Source organism: Parasteatoda tepidariorum, chromosome 9 (genome assembly GCF_982258835.1).
Source record: "Parasteatoda tepidariorum strain Cologne lab strain chromosome 9, Ptep-v5.0, whole genome shotgun sequence".
Taxonomy (NCBI): Eukaryota; Metazoa; Arthropoda; class Arachnida; order Araneae; family Theridiidae; genus Parasteatoda; species Parasteatoda tepidariorum.
Genome location: NC_141763.1, coordinates 11,750,494 through 11,774,492, shown reverse-complemented (window position 1 = coordinate 11,774,492; position 23,999 = coordinate 11,750,494). Strand labels below are relative to the sequence as shown.

General features: G+C 32.6%; 1 protein-coding gene across 2 annotated transcripts in view; it reads right to left on the bottom strand.

Annotated features, from left to right (window-relative positions):
* Positions 1-23,999, bottom strand: part of LOC107454301 (uncharacterized) — a 52,715-nt gene that overhangs the window by 9,612 nt on the left and 19,104 nt on the right. For both annotated transcript variants that reach the window (XM_087150869.1, XM_087150868.1), the window contains exons 2-4: positions 17,907-18,063; positions 7,669-8,027; positions 4,372-4,499 (exon numbers count right to left, since the gene is read on the bottom strand). In XM_087150869.1, the coding sequence (XP_087006995.1) occupies positions 4,372-4,499; positions 7,669-8,027; positions 17,907-18,050 (631 nt within the window). In that variant the 5' untranslated portion in view covers positions 18,051-18,063. The remainder of the gene's footprint in view (positions 1-4,371; positions 4,500-7,668; positions 8,028-17,906; positions 18,064-23,999) is intronic.

Below are 23,999 nucleotides of genomic sequence, written 5' to 3'. Positions count from 1 at the left end.
GCTATCTCAGATTTTCAATGTCGCAATCACAGTAAAATTTGTGTGCTTTCTCTCAAACTTGGACTTTTATGCTCCAGGCAGATGACGTAAGCCGAGTGCAGCGCCACTAATTTGCATATTGCAATTTTACTCAGCTACTCTTAGTGGACAACATATGCAAATTTTGCACGGTTTGGCTTACTTTTGAAAGAGTTATCGCTATTTTTGTGATTTTTCCTTAATTTATGATAACCAGTGTATAAACAGAGTTCTAAATTATATTATTATGCTTTATTAAAACTAAATACGAATGGGTAGACTCGCCCCGCGAATTCTGGCTTTTTGTTTACAACAGCAAAACTTACATTCTTTTTGGGTTTTTTTTCATATAAAATTAATGTAATCTTAGTCTTAGATAAGTTTATCACTTAACCAAAGTGAAAATAGTAATAATAATAATATACTTACGGAGCACCAACTAAAAGTTAGCTGATTTTCAATACAAATCTCTCAAAAGACGTTTGAACAGGTCGGTTAAAAAGACACCAAATAAATTAAAACGGATCAAACTACTACAGCGCCATCTTCCTTAGAGTCTGAACTAAGATCTCCGTCGGTAAAAAAATTTTTATTTGCAATTTAAAATAGTGAAAAATAAATAGAACTAAAATGGGTAGACTCGCCCCTGGATGGGTAGACTCGCTCCGGTTTACGGTAATAGTCTTATTTATGCTTTGAATAAATCTATGATTGTTCTAAGGAGTAAAATGCTTATTTCGGAATTAGCAAGTATATTAATAAAATAAGTTAGGGCTACCCCAGAAAGCATGTAACCATCTTACGGCGATCTTGTGTCGAAATTTCTTTTTATTGGATGAAAATGTTTGTGCTAAAAACCTTTTTTCAATAAAGCAAAATTATTGCAGTTTGAAACCTTTCATCCTAAAAGGATTAAAAATTATTTTTAGAACTTTTTTTAAAAAGTATTGGTCAATATTGGCTTTTTAAATGACGTCACACTAGCGATAGGATCAAATTGCATTGTCCATTAAAATTTCGTGAAAAGGTGGATTTCAGCTGAGCATACGAGATACTGCGAAAAGAAACCTTATTATGACCTAGATTTAAGATTATTCTCACTTAAGACTAGCTTTATTCAAGGATTTTCTTCACGCTAAGACAACCTCGGTTTAAGGTTTCTATATAGAAGGTTTTCAAAGGTTTTGGATTAGGGTAATGTGCGTAGAATGATCAGATTGTCTCAGATCTCGTTTTAAGATTAGAAGGTTTACACGTAAACCGCATAAAAATCCCTTTTTAGATTTACATTGAAAGGTTTTTGCTGACTGAAAATAAACCTCATTTTGCTCTCTGGGATGCAGTTGGTGAACTACAATTTAGTTAAAATTATTAGCTGTAGAACGATTATTTTCTGATAACTTAAAAATGACATAAATTGAATACTCGTATTAAAAATTTATTTACCTCATTTGAAAAATGAATTAAAAAGATGTGCAAATACACCATTTGTTAAAAATTGAGCTGGATCTGAGTATTTGAAGTAATTTTTTCTCACTACGCATGCGCGGGAAATATTTAAATATTTTTCCTTCAAAATTTTATTCTGAATCGTATTTTGTAACTTACAGAGAAAAATCTGATTTGGATATCTTGAAAATTCAAAAAGTTTCTAGCAATTTTCTAAGTCCTTTTGTACTAATCTAAAGAAAGCTCTGAATGATAAGGGGTTTTCCTCGAATTTCATTTTGTATCTTAGCATAGGGTATTCCAAAAAAATTTGTTCTCGTAATTTATTGCCGGACCCACAAACTTTTGGAAGCTTTAAACGTTAATGACATGTATGAGAAATCGCATGAACTAAACACGTGTTAAGTTGTAAAATAATAGTCTAAGTATTTTTTGAGAAATATCAGAAAATGTGCTAGTATCAAAGTGTTTCCATTTTATAATCTATCTATATATATATTTCTCTTACACGGCACCAAAAAAAAGCCTCATTACAACTCCCCGAATGGCAACGTTAGAAAATCGACCAATGATCGCTGCTGAAAATGTCACATGGCAATTGTCACATGAGGTGGCTCAACATATAGCGCTTTTAAAAACGGAAACAATAACCAGAGTGAGCATTATCAGGTTGTTCAATTCAGATTCATGCCCTAAAAACATGATAATATTTAGTTTAAACTCAATTAGGAATTAATTAGGCTGGCCTTCTCCATGACTATAAATAAGTCACAAGGTCAGACTTTTGAGAAAATCAGTTTAGTATTGACTAAACAAGTTTTTAGTCATGGACAACTTTATGTTGGCCTGTCAAGAGTCAAGTCATTTGACAGCCCTTCAGTAATTGCTCCAAGATGCCAAATCTATAATTGTGTTTTCAAAGTAATTTTAAATGCTTAGTGTTAATTTCTTAGAGCTTTGCAGAAAAAAAAATTTTTTTGGAAAAATTTTAATTGCTTATTTTGCTCTAAAATGCTATGTACTTTATCACAAATGTTAATTAATATAGAAATTGATGCTGATCACCAAAAAATATTTCATTTGGCGAAAAAACAAATTTTTGTGTTCTTGAATATGAAAGATTTTTTGAGGGTTATTATCTCACAAGGAAAAGTTAGGGTTTAAAGTTTATATTTTTAAATAATAATTTTTTTTTTAAATCTTTCAGAATTTCTAGCATTAACTAATTTATTATATACATTTAATTGAATTTAGGTGAGTAACTGCAATATTTGATAATTTATTTTGCTAATATGTTTCTCATTTAGGTAATGTTTTGATTTTTTCACCATGTACAATCTAAATAACTAATATACTTTTTTAAAAGCCAATAAGAACATTGATAGAATTCGTCTACATAAGTACAATACTACGTCTTTTATGATAAAATACTGTGTCTTTGATGATAATATACTATGTCTTTGTGCTAGAACATTGTGTTCATTGGCGAGCGAGCGCAGCGAGCCATGGTTCACGGCGTGAACCACATAGGATTGCGTAGCAATTCTCGGGGGTTGGCGAGCGTTAGCGAGCAGGGGGCGGAGCCTCCTAGTATTATATAAAACGCTAATACGTATGTATCAATAAAATCGATGATATTTCTTTTCTCGCGTTGGCAACAGTTTTCATTTTTAATTGATAGGATTCGGCGCTCAAGAGCACGTAGGGAGCATCATGTGGCTAATCCATATTATATAAAACGCTAATACTTTTTAATTGATAGGCTTCGGCGAGCAAGAGCACGTAGTGAGTATCATATGTCAAATCGGGTGAATTCTCACCGAATTATCAAAAAAATTCTCACAAAATTATCTTCATCGAAGCTGATGCTTTACATCCGGCATTCAGTACTATTTCAGATCGTTTTACAACACATGGTTTTAGCCCTCTGGTGGGAAAGACTTTAAAACAAAACTTACAACAGTTACTTTTCTCAACAACTGAAATTTAGAACAGTGTGATTAAGAAAAATATGCGAACTGTTTGCAATTTCAAATTAATATTGAAATGCACAGGTTTAGAATTTTCTACAGTGAAAAGTTTTCGGAACTTCAGTGTTCAAAAAAGTATACAAAAGCTAGACGTTAAGAACGTATCTAATGAGTGAGCATCGGATTGCGAAGCAATCCGAAATGAACTGCGAAAGCAGTTCCGGGGGTTAGCGAGCACCAGCGAGCAGGGGGCGAAGCCTCCTAGTTTTATTTTATAACCGTAGTTAAACAGCAGACCCAATTTTGGATTTACGACTACTAATGTTTAACTCTTTAACCTTGCAATTTTGAACCCAATCCAGAAGGCAAGAGAACTCCTGGATCAAGTATCTTGAGAGATTTGTCTTCGTGGAGGACTTTCTGAATTGTCAACCGCTTTCTTATTGGGACAAATCAATCCACTGTCAACTTTAAACCCGACTTATTAGACAGCAAAACACAGGCAACAAGCATTTTACTTTATAACCGTCATTGAACAGTCAACCTAAATTCTGAGTTTACGGCTACTTGTTTTCAACTACTGACGCTAAGGGGGCTCTAACCCATGTTCCGTCTACCACTGAGGATATTTCACATCAGCACTGTGGTTGGTGCGAGTCGGGTGCAGAATTCATATCGATCAGCTATGACTTGGATTCGAACCCGGTTCACGTCATTGGAATGCGAATTATCTACTCCCTGAGCCACCACTGCTCAAAGTGTTTCCATTATTTTATCCAACCCCTGTATAGCAAACGTATAGTATCTGTTTATTTCTTTAAACACGCATTTTATCCTACGTCCTGATTAAAAGCAACGGGAGTTTTATTAGAAGATTGACTATTTAGCATATTAAACAAGTCTCTTTTTTAAAAAAAGGTAATAAAAAGATTACCTTTTCCGGAAGCATCCTCTTCTGTGTCGGTAATTATCTGAAGCACCTTGAAGGCTTTCGATTGGGACACCCTGTCATCTTCATTAAACTTGTGGTTTCTTGGAAGAGTGGCTGAACGTGCGCTAAGACTGAAGAAGAAAAATATCATAAGAATATTTGAAATCACATTATTCACATAACATAATTATTAATATTAAGTTTTTTAATTATTTCCCAACTGGAAATTTTCGATGGTTTTCCATTGATGCACCAATATGATCTTGATGGTAACCATCAATAATTCCATCATGAACCATTATATTTTTGATGATAACCGACATAAGTAGCGGTCACCCCAATGTAGGAATTCGGACAGGTTTAAGACGGTCCAACATAAAAATAGTAACTTGTTTTGAAGGTTTGATCATGTTGAACCACCAGAAATTTCCATCATAGTGTCTTAAAAATCAAATGTTGGAACGACCATGAACCACCATCATCTCAATGTAGTAATTCGGACTGCTTTAGGATGGGCCAACATAAAAAAATTATTTTGATTGTATATTCCTGCTGCTCCAACTGTAATTATTATTAAACCATCACTGAAATACATAGTTGTACCATTATGGAACATCATAAATTTCCATCAAAGTACCTTAGAAATCAATTGTTGCAACGATCATGAACCACCATCATCTCAATGTAGGAATTCGGACTGATTTTTGATGGACCAACATAAAAAACAAACAAATTGTTTTGATGGTATATTCCTGCTGATCCAGCAATAATTATTAGTAAACCATCACAGAAATACATAGTTGTACCATTATGGAACATCATAAATTTTCATCAAAGTACCTTAGAAATCAATTGTTGCAACGATCAAGAACAACCATCATCTCAATGTTAGAATTCGGAATGATTTATGATAATCCAAAACGAAATTGTTTTGATGGTATATTGTTGAGAAGCAACAAGAACAGTCAAACAGTCATGGAAATGTAGAGTTGGAACCATCATGGACCATCACGGACCATCATGGATTGTTGGTCCATGAGAATCAAACTTCTTTTGATGGTTAACCATCCCCGTATTAAAGTAGCATTTTCCATCATGGAATGATTGAAGTTTGTTGTGGCATATCAAAAACCATGAACGTATAATGGAAAATGTTGGACGACGTTGACCATCAAATGATATTGGACCATCATGAATCGCACAAACCATCAAAATGTTTTGATGGGACCATCGAGAACTTTGACTATTACTATTAATATGTTCCAATGTCGAATTTTTATAATTATCACTATAGCTTAAAAATCATATTTTTTACCTTAAACATTTATAGCAAATTCTCATTTCACTTGCTGTAGTATTATGAAAAAGTAATTTAAAATTTTAACCTTAACGCATCCCTATAAAAGTATCACGGTACTTCCACTCACTGTGTCGGATACTGCTTATAGGGGGGCAAAAATTATTTCCCTATTTTTGGTCAATTTTACTGTTATCTTATTTTTGATTAATTTAATCATAATAAAATGCATAATTATGACTAATATTATAATTAATTATTAGAATTATACCTGGTGGGAATTACTAAACCTTATTTTGCCGTATAACCGTTTTTTTACCACAGCCTTGTAATTTCAGAAACAGAAGGCAAGGAAACCCCTGGATCAGTACCCCTAGAGGTATTGAGTTGTTATGGGAACATGGAGGACTTTGCGACTCGACAGATTTAACGAGCATCAGTCACCATTTACAACTCGGGGAGTCTTCAGCCGGCGGGAATCGAACCCACGAACTCTTGGACATGGGCCCAGTGCCCTACCAACCAGGCTATCAGAGGTATGATTAAAACTTTTGATTAGAACTTTGGTTAAAAGTTACAATCATGTTTTAAGAATTACCGAAAAAATCGGACATTGCCATGCAAAGAAAACTTCATTTCAAGTCCGAATTTCTAAACTTTGTTTATAAAAGAATTGTAATCTAGAAAAGCGATTTATTTTCAAGATTAAAATCCAATAGAATAGAGCAGCTAATCTTTGCGTGAGAGGAATTGGTGACTTAATAACAACGATTATATTTTTAGAACGCAAAATTTAAGTGAATAATAATTTCAGCTCGCGAAAACACAACCATTGTGAAGCAATTTTGGGATTGGGTGAGTATTTACGAATAAGAAGATTTTAATCTACAAAACGAGAAATTAATTATAATTAGAATCCAAAATTGATTACAATTTGGTCGAAATTAGTCTAAAAATTAGCGAATTACTTCGATGATTCTAGTCGTTAATTAAATACGAGAACTAAACACGGTGTTCGCATTTTCAAACAGAAGTTGTAACGTCTTGCAACGAACGTGCTTCGAACGTTTGCAAGAAAGCAATTTTAACCCACTGGTAGTTTAGCAAAAGATCAAAATTTGGAGAATGTTTCACCCCTACACACTATTTCCCTATCTAATAACATAGAAAAACCGGTTTTGCTTTGCAGAGAAAACTGCAGGTTAAAATACCACTTTTTGCGTACAGGACAGTCAGCTGGTTAAATTAATAATTTGTGGTCACGTAACGCGTCTTCATTCCATTCGCGGCAAGATTTTCTTCATATGATCCTTACTTATTATGTTTCTGACTCTTTATATTTAAACAATAGTTATGAATCAGAGTTGCGGTGGCTCAGCAGCTAGAGCGCTCACCTCCCAATGAGATGACCCAGGTTCGTATTCTGCTCTCGGCTCGCATCGACCACAGTTCTGACGTAAAAATATGCTCATCGGTAGACAAATCATGGTTTAGAATCCTCTTGTAGTCGGGTTAACCCTGGTAGGTTTTCCTCTCCAGATAACGCAACGACCAGTAGTGTCGCATCTTACAGAGTGCTTAGGTAAAATATCCTCAGTAACTGACAAATTATGCTCTAGAATCCCCTTGCTTTCGCAGTTTTTCACTCCATATAACGCAAATGCGGATTAGTTCCATAAAAAAATCCTCCATGCTTGTCCCAATGATTGATCCAAGAGTTCCTTTGTCTTCTGGTTTTGGGTTTAAAATTACAAGGATGTGGATTTGAATATTGATCTAATAATGGGTCTGTTTTAAAATAAAGTGCTTCGTGTGCAGGTCGTCGAGATACGTAAGGGGGAGGGGTGCCATCCCTCTGCAGAGGATCAAAATTGAGAAGGCTTGTCTTCGGATCATCTTCAGGGATGTTTCCCAGACCGTCGCCAATGGCCCATTGTGCAGCTCTTGAACTACAACAACAACAAAATAAAGTAAAACAGTTTATAGAGAGGTGTGTTAATAACCTTTGATCTGCAGCGACGAGCTCCGCTTGACATTCCAGTGCCTCAAGTGCGTTTTCCATCGAGTACATATCCAGGGGTGAATTATAGGTGGGCATGACTATGACTTGTTTGGGTGGTGGTTCGAATTTCGGCAGCCTTTCGATTGGATTTTTGTCTTCGTTCATGCGGTCTTCGACGTATTTCTTTTTCCTTTCCATCCTTTTCTGGAGGCGGGCATTCAACACTTCAGACAGATTCACTCCCCCTGGCGTGTAAGTGAATGGCTTCTTGTCCCTCTTCAGAGACGTCAAAAGTGCAGCAGGCATGTTGGCATACTGATTGGCCAACATTTGAGGCTCTGGAGAGGAAGTGGCTGTGTTCTGCAACAAAATTTATGAGGTTATTACAAGAATTGTCAATGAAGTAATGGCTCAATACCTCTGGGGGTACCGATCCAGGAGTTTCCTTGTCTTCTGGATTGGTTCAAAATGACAAGGCTACGGCGTTGAACATTAGTAGTCGTAAACCCAAAAATTGGGTCGACTGTTCAACGGCGGTCATAAAATAAAATAAAATGAAGTAATGGCGAGCCACGACGGCTCAGGAGATAGAGTATTCGCCTTCCAATGAGGCGAACCGAGTTCGAATCGCAGTCGATACGAATTCCGCATCCGGCTAGCACCGACCACAGTGCTGATGCGAAATATCCTCAGTGGTAGACGGATCATGGGTTAGAGTCCCTTTGCCGCCAGGTTAATCGTGGGAGGTTCTTGTAGTCTCCCTCTCCCTGTAACGCAAATGCAGGTTAGTTCCACCAAAAAGTCCTCCACGAAGGTAAATTTTCTCCCAATACTTGATCCAGGAGTTCCCTTGTCTTCTGGATTGGGTTCAAAATGACAAGGCTACAGAGTTGAACATGAGTAGCCGTAAACCCATAAAATTCGGTCGGATGTTCAACGACGGTTATAAACTAAAAATAAAATGAAGTAATGTCAACATACCTAAAAATATTTTTGTAATGAATGTACAAGCAAAATGACATTACATATCTTCGTTTAAAGTCCCCGGTTAAATTATTAGACACACTCTAAGATTCTATGTAAAATCTTAATTATCAGGTGATACTCTATACAGCTTTACTGTTTTTACAGGACTGCTTGCACTTGTTTACGTTACGTGTATCAATGGGTTAACATAGCAATGCAATACGTTAAAAATAAATACAAATAGGAAGTATATAAAAAATCTCATGAATAAAAACCCGTTGTATGTATGTTTAAATATAAAAGTATTTCATATAAACTCGTGCAAAACATGAAATTATTTATAAAAAAAAACTACAGTGATTCTAATCATTTGGTCTAACTATTATAATATACTAATATAATACCTGATATAATAAATATTCTATATTTATATTATATATCATCTTATTTATTCAATCATCGAATTTATATTATATATCGCCTAATTTAACCCATTGATACACGAACGTAAGCAAGTGCAAACCGGTTTCAGTCAGATAAAAACAATAAAGCTGTATAGTATCACCTGATAATTAACATTTTACATAGAATCGTATAGTGCGTCGAATAACTTGGCTAGGGACTGTAATATTTCTCCAATATAATCATCGGAGATACAGTAAAGATAATATGATGTCGAATGATTTGATTTTTATTAATTGCCCTTTGGTATTGCACATAGTTTGAAACCAGGGCTTTTTTTTTTTTTTTTCTTTCCTCCAAGCCTTGGGCATGTACCTAGGTTATTAAAAACCCTTAACCATATAGCCCAAGACTTGGCCACTAATCCAGCTCCACTCCAGCCTACATAACATGATATTTAAAAAAAAGATATGTATATATATTTTTTTTACTTAAAGTGTGGAATTTAAGAAGAAATAAGACCAAAAAAAAATATACATGTGAAATGGGAAATTAGTAAAAAGAAATGAATAAAATAAATTAATAAGAAAGAAAGAGAAAAAAAAATATAGCGTTAAAAAAAACTAATAGAGATGAAAGTATTACTAGATATAGAGAAATCTTAATAAACAAATATATATATATATATGTCTTTTTAGTAGGGATGTGTATAGACTTGATTGGATTGACGTAGCTCTTTTAGATCGTGCAAGTAAGTTGGGCAGGAAGGTGAGGAGGCTCTGTGATTACAATCCAGATTTAAATTGGAGTCTTGGTTGGATGAGTGACAGTTTATGCAGAATTTTTCTTTTTCTGTGCAATTTTCGATACTGTGACCTTTGTATCCGCACTTCTCACAATAACAGTATGACTCAATACATGTGTTTTGGTGATGACCTATTGTCTGGCATTTTCTGCACCTTAATAAAACCAGTCTTTTTTTAATTGTACAACGTTGTAGACCAGCGTAGAAATAATTAAGATTCAAAAGCTTGATGGAGAGTTTTCTGTTGACTCTTATGATGATGTGTCTCTTAGAATTATCTCTTTTATGTGGGATTTCTTTGGTCAGTTTGATGATATCATAGGCAGGGTTGAAATTGCCATTGATTTTTATCAAGTTAATAATCTCAGTTTCTGTGAATGTGACAGGTGTGTTAAGAAGAATTAGAGAGAACAACTTTACGTCTTTGTCGTGATATTGGATGCCTGTCTTTTGTAAGGTTGAGAGTACCGTTTCCTTATGTTGATTGTTATGAAACTTTAGTTCTAGCATCTTACTGCTTCTATAGACTTTTTTCACGGGCAGTTTAGGTTCTTCCTGAATCAGCCTTTCCACAATATCAGTTGTGGAGCAGTCTTCTTGTGGTTTTACTATTATTGGTTTTGGTGGTATTATTACTCGTGGAACATCAACATTGATAGAGGTGGTATTTTCTAATTTTTCGAGTCTTGCGTTGATGGTCTTTAGATTCTCTTCAATTTGATTTAGTGGGTTTGAGGAGTGAACATTTAATGAAAAGTCATCAAGTTTTATTCGCATATAGTCTATTTTCTTGTCCAAAGATGTTTGGAAGTTTCTAGAATTTATCAAGTCATGAGTTTCTTGTTCCGAAGTTATCTTCCTTATTTGTTGAATTGCATTGATACAAGCAGATCGTGGTTCTTGCGGAAGGAATATTTTCTTATGATTGCTGTAGTTGATGTTTTTCTCTATTATATGTAGAAGGCGTTCTATATCCGTTTTAGTCTGTGACATGATGGAGGTATTTTTGTTGGTAGAAGTTGGAGTATCACTGATGATGCAGTCGTTGGTTACCGGAGAAGTATGTTCATAGACAGAAGTGAGATCAACGATTACTGAAGGTGATGTATTAGTATCAGGACATTGTATGGTTTTATTATCTTTTCGATGAGAATTTTTTGATCTGGAAGGAGTTTCTGTGAGTGAGATATTATAGTCAACTCTTTGAAAGTTTTGTGTAACTCTGCGTTGGGATCTTGCTGATCTTGCAGGATTTTGAAAATTGTCTGTAACTTGTGAATTAGCCATGAAAGAAGGTAGTCAATATGTAAGCAGAAAGGGTAAATAGAGCTCTTTAAAAACGTTAGTTAATGTAAAAATACAAATTAAAAAGAGTGGCAATGGTGAGTCAAAGCCTGGCCCCTGATAAAACCCAGAGTAGAAGTTAATTGAGAACCGATGCTCCATTGATAAGGTATATCACCGCCAGAGAAAAGAGGTGTGGGAGGATAAATACGTATTAGATGTGCTGAAAACCTGATAGAATGCAGGAAACAATGAAGGCGGCTCTAGGCAGAGTGAGGAAACTTAATTGGTTGAAGCAGAATGATCAGTCATTAATGGATACACTGGCGATGGCATACAAGTACTAAAAGTTGCCTAATGAAAATTTAACTAGAAACATATGTGATAATTTAAGACAGTTAACTATATATCAAATTTAGTGCTAAAAAGATAAGATGCAACAGTAGATAACAACTGGTACTAGGCCGGTAAAAGTTATATCAATAAATGTACTAATAAAGAGAGGATAGGCCATCGCTATGTTAACAAGCAATTTCTAAGTGCTTAAAAATGGTGAGAGTAAACAAACCGAAGTATTAATAAGTACTACTGTTGATGAGTTGACCTGGGTATTCCATTGGTTGGTAGAATCCAAAATCTTCTGGTAGGCTGATGCAAAATATTGCTAGATGACCTTAAGCTATATATGAGTATGTAAATCTAACTTGAGCTTCGTTATTTGAGAAAAAACATTGTAAAAATGCAAAGAAAAATCAAAATAAAGCACTCGGAGACAATATTGACAATAATATAATGATACATAATTAAAAAAAAACACTTGAAGATAAATAAAATGGCCCTAATCTATGTAAAAAGAAATAAAAATGAACTAAGACAACAAATGTATGATAGTACTACTTATAAAGGTTTGTAAACAATGACTCTGGTATTAACTTAAAAACAGCATGGAATAGGAAAAGCTATTAAAATGAATAATGTCGATTATAAATTTAATTGATTAAAGAATTATGAATATGGTGTGATTTAAAGCACTTAACTGTGATTGCGATCATAGAAATTGTTTACATTTTGTTATGGGGAATAGAACACCATTAACATGGGAAAGTGATGTCTCTTTGAAATTTAATATAAAGTCAAAGGATGGATGAAAAATTAAAAACAGGGTGGCGGACAATTGAAAACATTTGGGGGAACAACATATAAAAAATTTAGATAGAAATAAAAACGCTAAGATAAAAATTTGAGTGTTCAAAGTCAGAGTTTACAAAATATTAATTTTAACATAGCGATAGCCTATACCTAGAAGCGTCAAAAAATTTAAAGATACTGATAATTAGAGTACCAGACCACTGGAAAATAAAAAGTTAATATATTTGAATAGAGAATCGCATGGAGGATTGAAATGAAATGCTTTAAATTTGAAAAGAGTTGATAAGTTAATGAAAATTTAAGCCAAAGATAGCAATGATTACCACTTGCAGTGGATGACAAGTTAAAATGGCGATCTGACACTCTAAGCCTAAATCAATGGAACATCGGAAATCTAAAACTTGAAAACGGAAAAGGGGGCCTCCCAGAGTCCGGAAAAGACTCACCAGGGATGCCTTGGGATGTTACATGCTGTTTTTATTAAGAATTGGGTAGAACAAATAGATATTTAACGCTTTTATTAGCGATTTTTTGGAGCTCCGAATAGAGATGTTGCTTGTGTGGGAACTAGATCCCATCCACTTTTTGAAACCAGGGCTCGAAAAACAGCCCGTTCCGCCCGTCCTCGGTGGTCAAAAATCTCCCGCGGACAACAAATTTCTAGAATCCGACGTCCGCGCGGACGGCCATTTTCCCGTTAATGTTCGTGATACATTTCCAATTTTTGTTATCTTACAAGAGTCTAGCGCCTCACTTCTAAAATGACCCTCTAATCTAGAAATACAGCAACATACTGCTCATGGTGGAATTGATGTTTTCTCTGTCTGGAAGTACTGCAGCGGTAGAAAGAGGCTTTTTAGCAATGAACTTACAATAATTACAATGAATTACATTACGTACTGGTCTTAAACAAGAAGCGTTTAGCTCAGTTATGAACATCTACCTAAATGGAAAACCCCTTTCAGATTTCTGTGCAGAAACCTCTGTAAATCATTGGCTCGATTGTGGAACTGGCAAACGTCATATTTGATTCATTTAAAAACCGCAGTACCCTCGGATAAATTGACATTCCAGATAACTTGACCTTTGTCATTTAAATTATTTCACAAAGGAAATACTAGGTTACTATTAGTAACCTAGTATATACTATATAATGTAATGCGTATTACTGCATAATGTAATCCTAGTATTTGTAATCCTAGTAACTACTAATTCATTGTGCAATTTATGTAAATGTTTGTAATAAATAAGAGAAATTATATTTTTATTTATTTAGAAGCGACGGGTTAGTTTCAAAGGAGGACGGGTATATTGTTGGACAAGCCGTCCTCGGGGACGGGTAAAATTTCTGGGTTTTTTCGAGCCCTGTTTGAAACCCCTCCGATGGCCCGATAACCTGCTTCCATTTATTTTTTCGTATGCCTATTTTTGCTTTATTATTTTCATTTAAAAATTTTTTTTGAAAAGCCCTGCATATATTTTCAATATATTTTACAATAGGGAATCATTGTACATAGAAGGGTATCAAGTATTGAACACAGTACAGAATCAAATTAAGCTTTTATAGTTGAAGAAACAAAAGCCTTATCACAATCTGACGACTCATTATCAAGATAGATTACAGTGTAAACGACGATTGAAGGCTTCAAAAATTTGATTGCTGGTAAGAACTGAAGTAAGGGTAAAAGCGTTTTATTATAAACTTCTAATTCTTTGTTCACGGTAATTTTCCACAACAATTCATAATTTTTTTTCTTACTTTAAAATATTAATGTACCACCGCTTAATGAGCACATTTTTGTAACTTCAGAATTATACACGCTAAAGACGGGTCTAACAGAGATGCCAACTGCTCCGGACACGCCAAAATAATTAAAAATGCGGTATATAACAACAAAGTAAATTTGGCAAATATTTGACTGTTTTTGCTTGTTTTTTAAAAGGTATAGCATAACGTAAGTACTATAAAGTAGTGAATCATATAAGCCTACGAATTACTTAGAAATAGTGGTGGAAAAAAATACACTAAATTGAATTTATTAAACCAGGAATCACAGTTGATAAACTACCACTTTAAAATATATATTTGCTGTCCGGGGCAAGTTGGCATCTCTGGTCTAATAGAACAACTTGTGAATAGAGCTGGTTTTGTTTATATGATTGATAAAAGCACACTAATTTTTCTAATATTTTTCAATAATTTATTCGAAATGTTTGAAAGAAAAAGTCTCAAAAATTCGTATAACGTAACATAATAACATAAATGTAAGCCATCAAACTTCTCACAGTGTTGATAAACTGTATATTGTATAATTTTTAGGGGCTTGGAATTTCTGCGAATTACGATTATGAGGTCAGATTTACAAATTTCATTGTATTTAATCTAGTATATCTGTTGCTCGAATAAAAATAAAATGATGAAAATGTAAAATAATTATTATTAAATTTAAATGCATACGATCCTAAAATCTTAAAAAAGCTTGTAAGGATCTTTTTCGTAAATAATGTGGTAATTTTTCCATTATCGTTAGAATCACAAAATAAAGGCATTTATTAATGAAGCAAAACGACACACTATTGAACAAAAAGTACAAATAAACAGAACATTTCTTAACTCAACCTTCTTCGGTCGTATCCTTCATTAGGTCGTATCCTTAAGGTCGTATCCTTAACATTCTCTTCTTTTTAAAGGGCGAACTGCTAATTTAAGCTAACTTATTCTGCGCAGAGGAGGAGGAGAGTTGCTATGGAAACCTGAGACCTTCCCTCTCAAAGATTTGATTAGGTCTTCTTGAAGAAAAACCTAATTTTCTAACATACTAATGTCAGCAACTCCGTATCCTTGTGATTTTGAACCCAATCCAGAAGACAAGGGAACTCCTGGATCAAGTATTGGGAGAAAATTTACCTTCGTGGAGGACTTCTTGATGAAACTAACCCTCATTTGCGTTACATGGAGAGGAAAACCACGAAAACCTCCCATGGTTAGCCTGATGACAAGGGGACAATAACCCACAATCTGTCTACCACTGAGGATACTTTACGTCAGCATGGGGTCGGTGCAAGTCGGATGCAGAATTCGTATGGACCAGACATTGCTGGTATTTGAATCCGGTATAATTCATTGGAAGGCGAACGCTCTATATCCCCTTAGCCATCACAGCTCCGTGTGAAATTTAGAAAACTATTGTGACTGTGTAATTAAATTTCGCCCCCCTCATAAATTGCGACGCCAACGCCAACCAGCACTACGCCAACTCTTGAACAAAACTGTAGGGTCCTTTTTCGTTAAGTGGTTAATTTTCAATTTCCGTGGAAAATAAAGGTATTCATTGATAAAACAAAACTACATAATATTGAGCAAAAAATACATATAAACAGACGGACATTTCTTAAAACAACCTTATTCGGTCGTATCAATATAATATCTTCTTTTAAAAGGGCGAACTACTAGTCTAGCAAACATGTTCTTCGCTAATGGGGGGTAGGGTGGTTTTGAAAAACTTTTAAGTCTCATGTTGGCAACCAGAAAAATTCTTCTATTTACTCTATATTAATCTACACAAAATTATGTATCTATAGTTTCTTCTCTTATTCAATAACTAATTAATATTTCGAAATATTTTTTTTCGTTTCTTTTTATATTCATTGAAATGTATTCTGTTGAACTTGTTTACCGAATTTCGGGTGACAAGTATTTTTTAGACTTTTTCGAAGGTTAAAGCATTTTAAAGTTCAAATAAAAAAAATACTTACGACTTTAAAATTTGAAATTCGGCAACTAAGTTCAATAGAAAATTTTTTTTCAATTAATAAAACGAAACAAAATAAATATTAAAAAATATTAATTAGTGACTGAATAAGAGAAAAAACTATGGACTTCTTCGTAGGTTAACAATATATATATATATATATATATATATATATATATATATATATATATATATATATATATATATATATATATATATATATATATATATATATATATATATATATATATATATATATATATATATATATATATATATATATATATATATATATATATATATATATGGTTCATTCTCACAAAAACAGTCATTTTCATGACCCCAGTATATTTTATGCTTGTTTTACAGCTTACGAAAAAAAAAATTCAGGGAAAGTGTCCTTCAGAATGCAAGCTAACAAAAGAATAAAAATAAAATTATCAATTTTTATTTTTTATTTATTTTAGGTAATTAAAATATACCAATATGTCATTCCCTCACTTGTCCCCACTGCTGATTTAAAAAAAGAAAAAAATTGTTTCTGAAATAAAATTTTTTTTTTTTACAAATTCGTGTTTTTTATTTCAGAATACTGAAATATTGAATTCAGAAAATCAATTTTAAATTTAATTTCTGATAAAAATATTAACACAGCACTATTTTAAACTTTGTCCCCAGTGTTTCGCGTCATTCCCTCACAACAATGTTCGTATGACCTGCAATCTTCTTAGAATAAAAATATTTTAATAAAAACTTCAGAAGTTAACAACTGGCATCATAGAACAAAATTGCAGTATGTTTCCATCTTCAACTTAAAGAAGCTTTGCTGTGGAATAAATTTGAATGAATCAAACCAGGTAAAATTTTTTACATTTGTCATTCCCTCATGTCATTTTTTAGAGTAAAATAAAATACAACTTCATCGAGAAAGTGGATAATTATATGTTGCTTTCTTGTATGAATATAATTGTATGTGATTGACTTCAGAAATTAATTAGGCCTAACTGTTATTTTTAAATTTTATTGAATTCGTCATTCCCTCACTAGTGTATAAAGTGAGGGAATGACGCTAAAGTGAGGGAATGATTCAAGATGAGTATATTATTAATTTTTTTTTTTTTGTTCAATCGTGCCAGCCAGTTTTGTTTCCCAAACCTGTAAAAACTATTAAATATATAAGACTAAATTATAATAATTATTAGATATACTTAGTATGTTATCATTTTCAAACTTTAGGTAGATGTAACTTAGATAAAGTGAAAATAATTAATTTACTTATTAATTAATTTGAAAAATAAATTAAAAAAGTAATAAATTAATTTATTAAATTAATTAATTTATTTATTAAATTAATTATTTAATTATTAATAAATTTATTAATTAAATTAATTAATTTATTTATTAAATTAATTAATTAATTATTAATTATTATAAATTAATTAATTATAAATTAATTATTTAAAAAATTTATTAATTTAAATATTAAGTATAATTTATAGGATATATACTTTCTTTATAATGCCATTACATATTTCTATTAATATAAAAAGTTTCAGAGCTTTTTATTCACTTTACTTTTTTGGGATTTTATGAACTGAAAAATGACAGTTTTCGTGAGAATGACCCATATATATATATATACTAAACGTTTAAACTACAAAAAATGAATAATGAAAACTTTTTTATATCTGCATCCTCATAATCCGTATTGTATAATTTCGGAGGCAATTTTGTACTCCAAACTGTCCCCAAAACGACGCCACTGATTAGAATAAGTAAATTCCCTTTTTTATTCGAGAGACCCTTTAAATGAATAAAAGAAAATAGAATAAACGAAAGATACTCAAAATCTGGTCCTTATTTAATGAAGAAGATTCTTACTGAAGCTGGTGAACTTTGAGAACTACTGTCTTTACTGGGGAGGGAGTTGTTTCTGTAATCTGTAGAAGATATGTTCTCCGTCGTCCAGTTGTAACCCCACGGGGATGGACGGGGATTGAAGCCTGCGAAAGATCGAGCCTCCATTGGACTAAATTACCTGCAATGGAAAGAACGCATTAAAATACTCCTAAAACTAGTCAAATGATATTTATGGCTACTCTCAAATGTTAATGCAGCTAAATTTGCCTTCTATACTCCGTTGACAAGTTAAGAAGAGAAAGTTAGAATTAAGAATTAAGCAAGTTAAGAAATAAATTCCTTGACACAAAAGGCTCTTCTATTGTATTAATTCAGGGGCTCTACTTGAAATTGCCCTGGTTTTTCTACGTTCTATCAATCTTCTTTTGATGTTTTTATCTCGATTTTCTTATTAGCGATTTATCATATATCAACAACGTTCTTGGCAACTACTACTTCGTGGTATCTGATGTGCTCCGTGTGGCAGAACGTAACCTCCGAGAAGAACGTAACCTTCCTTTCACGGAGGTTACGGGCAGAATCGCAGCGACATTACCGCACAACGTTAGAGTTCATGTAGAAAGAGTTTTCTTTTGAAAAGTAAAAAATTTTACTTTTCTTTTCTGCAGAAGTTTACAACGTAATATTCGTAAAATTACCTATCGACGTAAAATTTACGTAATATTTGAATCATGCATTTAGATCATGGGTCGCCAAACTTTTTTCTTCATCGACCCCTACATAATTTTTCGAAATCTCCATCGACCCCCATAAAAGTAATTTTCCGTTAATTAAGATAAAACTCTATTAGATACTGTGTTTGTACATTTATTTTATGATTTAAACATTTATTAAAGTAATAGTAAATTGTGTAACAATAGTTTTATGAAAAATATATTAATGTGAAATTTAAATACCTTAATATTTATTAAATAATAAGTAATTATAAATAAGTAGAAATAATAAGTAAAGTAACTACTGATTTATTGCTTCTTAACCAATGAGATGAGTGTGCCTGGTGTTTTTTTGCAAGGTTCGCTATATTGGGTTCGAAATTGATCAATTTTAATTTTAAATCCCCTCGTAACTCCACATTTAATTTATTTCTGTACTTAGTTAAGATTGAATTTACGTGACTGAAACCAGCTTCAACCATACAGGAACTTGGAAAAGCTAGCATAAAAAGGCTGAGCTATTTCATAAAGTTCTACATATTTTTGCATCATATTTATATTAGTTCAAAATATACTTATTGTTAAATTTTTAAAAAGCGTCTCTGCTTCAAGATCCGATAATAATTCAGCAAACTCATCTTGCAGGTTGATGTCCACGTTTTTGATGATGCGTTTATTGATTTATGTTCTATAAAGAAACTGATATTAAGTCAATTATAAAAAAAATTCACAAATCTTACATACTCAGTTAGATATTTGGGATTTACGTATTAGGAACTGTTTTTTCTTCGACCCCCAATCGACGCTTCCGATTCGGATCGACCCCCATTCGACCCCCTGGCTCAGATCGACCCCCACTTTTGTTAAATAGACCCCTGGGGATCTATGTAGACCACCTTGGCGACCTCTGATTTAGATAATCACTTTTGGTCGTGATCAATTTACGCCGATAGTATCGTAAATCCATGTCATGTTTCGATTATATTTTCGGCAGTTAATATTGATTTTCACGTGGTTTTTAAATAGTATATGGATATATTTCAAACAATATGGAAAATTCGAATCATGCATTTGAGTACTTACTATTTTAAGGCAATAATTCTATCGAATTTTCGGCAATTATTGTTATTGATTTCTCCATAGTTTTTAAATCTGATATTTTTTATGCGATAATTATTTATTACTTATAACAACCCAATCAGGAAACTAACACGCATTTGAGGATTCCGATTCGAGTGATTTCGTCATCGATCTTTTTTTCGGCAATTACTACTAAGGATTTCATGATTTTTGTTTGATTATGCTTTTTATTGTGATGATTATTTACAAAATTGCAAAAATGAAATAATTTGTGCGTTCCCTTCCCTAAACAAAATGAGAGAACATCAGCCATAAAAATTATTACATGTTCAATTAAATAAAAATTATACAGTTATTTTTTTTCTTTTGTAAACACAGCGATTTTGTTATTTTGAATGAGTAACATACATGTTTATCGTTATTAAAAACATCTTGCAGAAAGATATTAGTGCTACAGAGTTTTGTCGCGGATAGCACGAAACAATTCTGCCACTGTGCTGATGTGCGTATTTTTTTACTTTATTTTTAACAAGGAGTTTAAACATGTACGTTTTTTAGGGCGTTAGTATCCTGTACAGAAAATTTTTCTTGCAAATATTTGATCTTAGTTTCTAGCAGTAAAAAACGATTCGTAACAAAATTTAGTAAATAAAAACACTGAAAGTCGATTGCAAAATAATTTACAATAGTGAGCATTTTGAAACTGAAGTCAACGTTAAACACATTTTTATCGTAGATAATATAAGTATTTTTTCCGTCACATCAAACTTAAGGAATGATAGAATTTAAAATTATTCGAAATGATTTTTTTCTTCTAATTTTACTATTTTATAGAAATAAATAACCTAATTATTTTGTGTCAGTTAGACATAAATGAAATACCTTTTAAGTCAATTTTCGTAAAATTATTGAAAATTTAGAGAAATACTAATTAATATACTTGGTTAATTACGTGGAATTAAAAATGTCGTTTTCACAGTATAATTTTTTTTAAATGATTGAATCACAGTATTTTTAGTTGCAATTAATGTCTAGCTACGAATAAATGTAACGTGATGGAAATTTAAGATTTATAGTTTTGTATCCAATTGTTTTCAAAGTAAAGCATTTTGTATTTCTTTCTGTATTCATGTTTTTAAATATTTTGAATGCTATTTTCTTTTTTAACTAAGCAATGTATTTTCGAAATCATTTACGGTAATATTTCTGTACCTTATTCCTTACCATTTTTTTTTATTGAAATTATATTTTCATAATTCATTTTCATTTTTTCATAATAAATTGTGTTAAGAACTTTTTTTTTAATTTAATGCAATTAAACATTTATTCAACAGTTGTTTTTCTATTTTGAAAACTAAATGTTGTTTCTTGACAATAAAATTACACGCGTCAGGTAAACCTATTGTTAAAGCTGTTAAGATAAGTATGATAAATGGCGAAGAATTACAGATAAAGCACAAAAATTAACAAAAAACAAATTCTCTTCGCGAAGATGAAACAAAAGTGGTGAACCATTTTTTCTTCCCAAGTTCTAAGAATGAAAACATTTCCTACTGTTCAAAATATAGTTCATCACTCTCTTAAGTAGAAAAGAAAAAACTGTTAATAACAGAACTTCTAGCTCATAATCGTAAATTTTCCTAACAGAAGAACTTCGCCAACTAGTGCCAAAAGTATCAATAGCTCAGCCCAATTGTAAATATTTGCTTCCAGTTCTCTGAGTGTCCTACACGGCAGGAGAAAAATAAAAAGGAATGGCACGTTCCATTTCGTCGCGTGGGAGTTCTCGAATAAATGTGACGGGAAACTTGCCAATGGCTTGGTGCCACTCATTTGCAAATACATTTCGCCTCGAAGTTCTTTGCGAAACTTGAGAAGCATCTAAGTATGCATTGCGGCAGGAAGCTGGATTCGTTTTGGTGGAAAAGCTCTACCTGGTTTGCCAACATCCAAGCATTTTCATGAACAGAACGAATATTGTCTTGAATAAAATTCAAGTTTAAATCTAACGCAACTGTTTGTTGAATAAGTGCCAATGCCAAGTGAGTCATCAGACTATAACAAATGGCATTGGTTGAGAATTAGCGTCTCTCAAATTTCTAATTCCTCCTTCAACATTTCAAAAACATTCTGTTTCGACATTGTTTAAATTAGTTTGATGTTCGTGAAGCAAAATTGTTACGTGAAATTTTTGTGTAATATGTAATGCAAGTATGCATGATTACAAATGTGTATCATATGCAAGTATGCATGATTACAAGTGTGTATCATATGCAAGTATGCATGATTACAAATGTGTATCATATGCAAGTATGCATGATTACAAATATGTATGTATATGATTGAAAGTTCTTTGGGTAAAAATCTCGATGCGAGTAAAGTTTTAAGCGCTGATATTTGCAATGTTTGTATAGTATCAATCTAACGAATGCGACTGATTAAAAAAATAGTTGGATTCAATTGCTCATATAGATGTCAACATAAAATAAAAATTCAAGAGGAATGTACATTACACATGCGTCATCTAAATTTCAACTAAATCTAAATCTAAACTAGCTTTAATTATTATAATGGAATAACTAGTTTTAATTATTACAAATATCGACTTAAAATAAAAACTAAAGCACAATACACATATTACATTTATATTTTGACTCATTCTAAATTATCCGTTTAAAGAACATGATGTAATAAAAAAAATTAGTAAGAACCATTTTCTCAGATGTTAAATGTCAATTTAAAATTAAAGCACATTACAATTAGTAAGAACAATACGCGCAATTCATTTATACTTCGACAAATTCTACAATGCCCGTTTGAGAAAAAAAACGGTAATGAAATTTTTTTTTTATAATTAATTGTTCGAATGTTAAATATCAACTTAACAAATAGTAACGCCCACTACATATTTTATTTTGTTTTGTTACAGGCACCAATGCCACCACATACTTAATACTTAATTTAAAGGAATACGATGTAACGAAAAAAAATGTATATGTTAACTTAGAATAAAAATGGATAAATTATTAATAATGTTATTGGCATCGTTTGTATGCCTGCTATGTCATCATGTCATATAAATACACACATATATGACTAGTGGCATACAAATATTTCTGTTTTCAAACTTAATAAAGAGGCGTTGTAAAGGATTTTTATGCACAAGATGTCAGAAAATTATCTATTTATTTTAACTTGCTTTATTCGAAAGGATGATTATATAGATACTATCGTTTATTCTCGAAATTTTCACAATTTACAGCTCAAGCATTTTATTATATAATCAGCATTGAACAGAACCATATAGGATAACAAGTCCTAAACTTCCTTGTCCTGCGAGCTTGGATACAACCCAGAAGACAAGAGAACTCATTGATTAAAAATTAAGACAAAAAGCACTATGAGGCAATATACGAATCGAACAGGATCTGGCAAAAAAAATAATAGGTCTGGGAAACGAGACAACTTGCGAATTTCCGAAAATCCCCTGACCGTCAGGCTAACTAATAAGATATTTTCGGAATTTTTCTCGTCACTTCACTTGACCAAAATGATGCTAAGTTCTATCGCCAATAATTGCGACAATGCTTGATCCCTGTGTTCTCTGTTGTTCTAATAAGTCAAGTTTAAAGTTGGCTGCGGATTGATTTGTCCCAATAAGAAAGCGATTGACAGTTTGGATCCCTAACTGCCGTTTTTTGAAGCCCTGTCGCCAAGGAAATTAAATAGCCATAGTTGAAGTGCCTTACACTTGAAACAATGCGATGATTTTAATAATTATCTGGGCTTTCGAACAGATAAATAACTTAAATATCAGGTTGAGTAAAAAGTTTTCCGCCAAAGGGAAATACCTCCGTGCCAGCAGCAGCCATTGCCGTGGAGGTTAACTTTTTTTGAAGCGGGCTTTTGTATTTTAAAGCAGAAAGTTGGAACTACACAACTGTGTAATTTGTTTGTCAAAACTTTATCATCTTGTGCACCAAAAATTTTTTTTAAATGGAGCTATCACGTTAACAGATCAGAACCATTATGTACTATGAGTTCCGAAATAAACTAAGTGTAACTAAATGCCACAAGAAAATGTGTGAAAGCTTAGGTTTCAATACTGTTTCTTATGAGGATACATTAAAAGTTTGGTTTCGAAAGTTTAATACTGGGAATTTCAACATTGAAGATGAACCACGTTCTGGCCGCCCTATTGATGTTGATTGTGACCAGTTAAAGCAAATTATTGTTCAAGACAGAAATTTTTCAACACGAACTATTGCGTTAGAGCTTGACATTTGCCAAAAAACAATAGCAAATACTCTCAAACGCATAA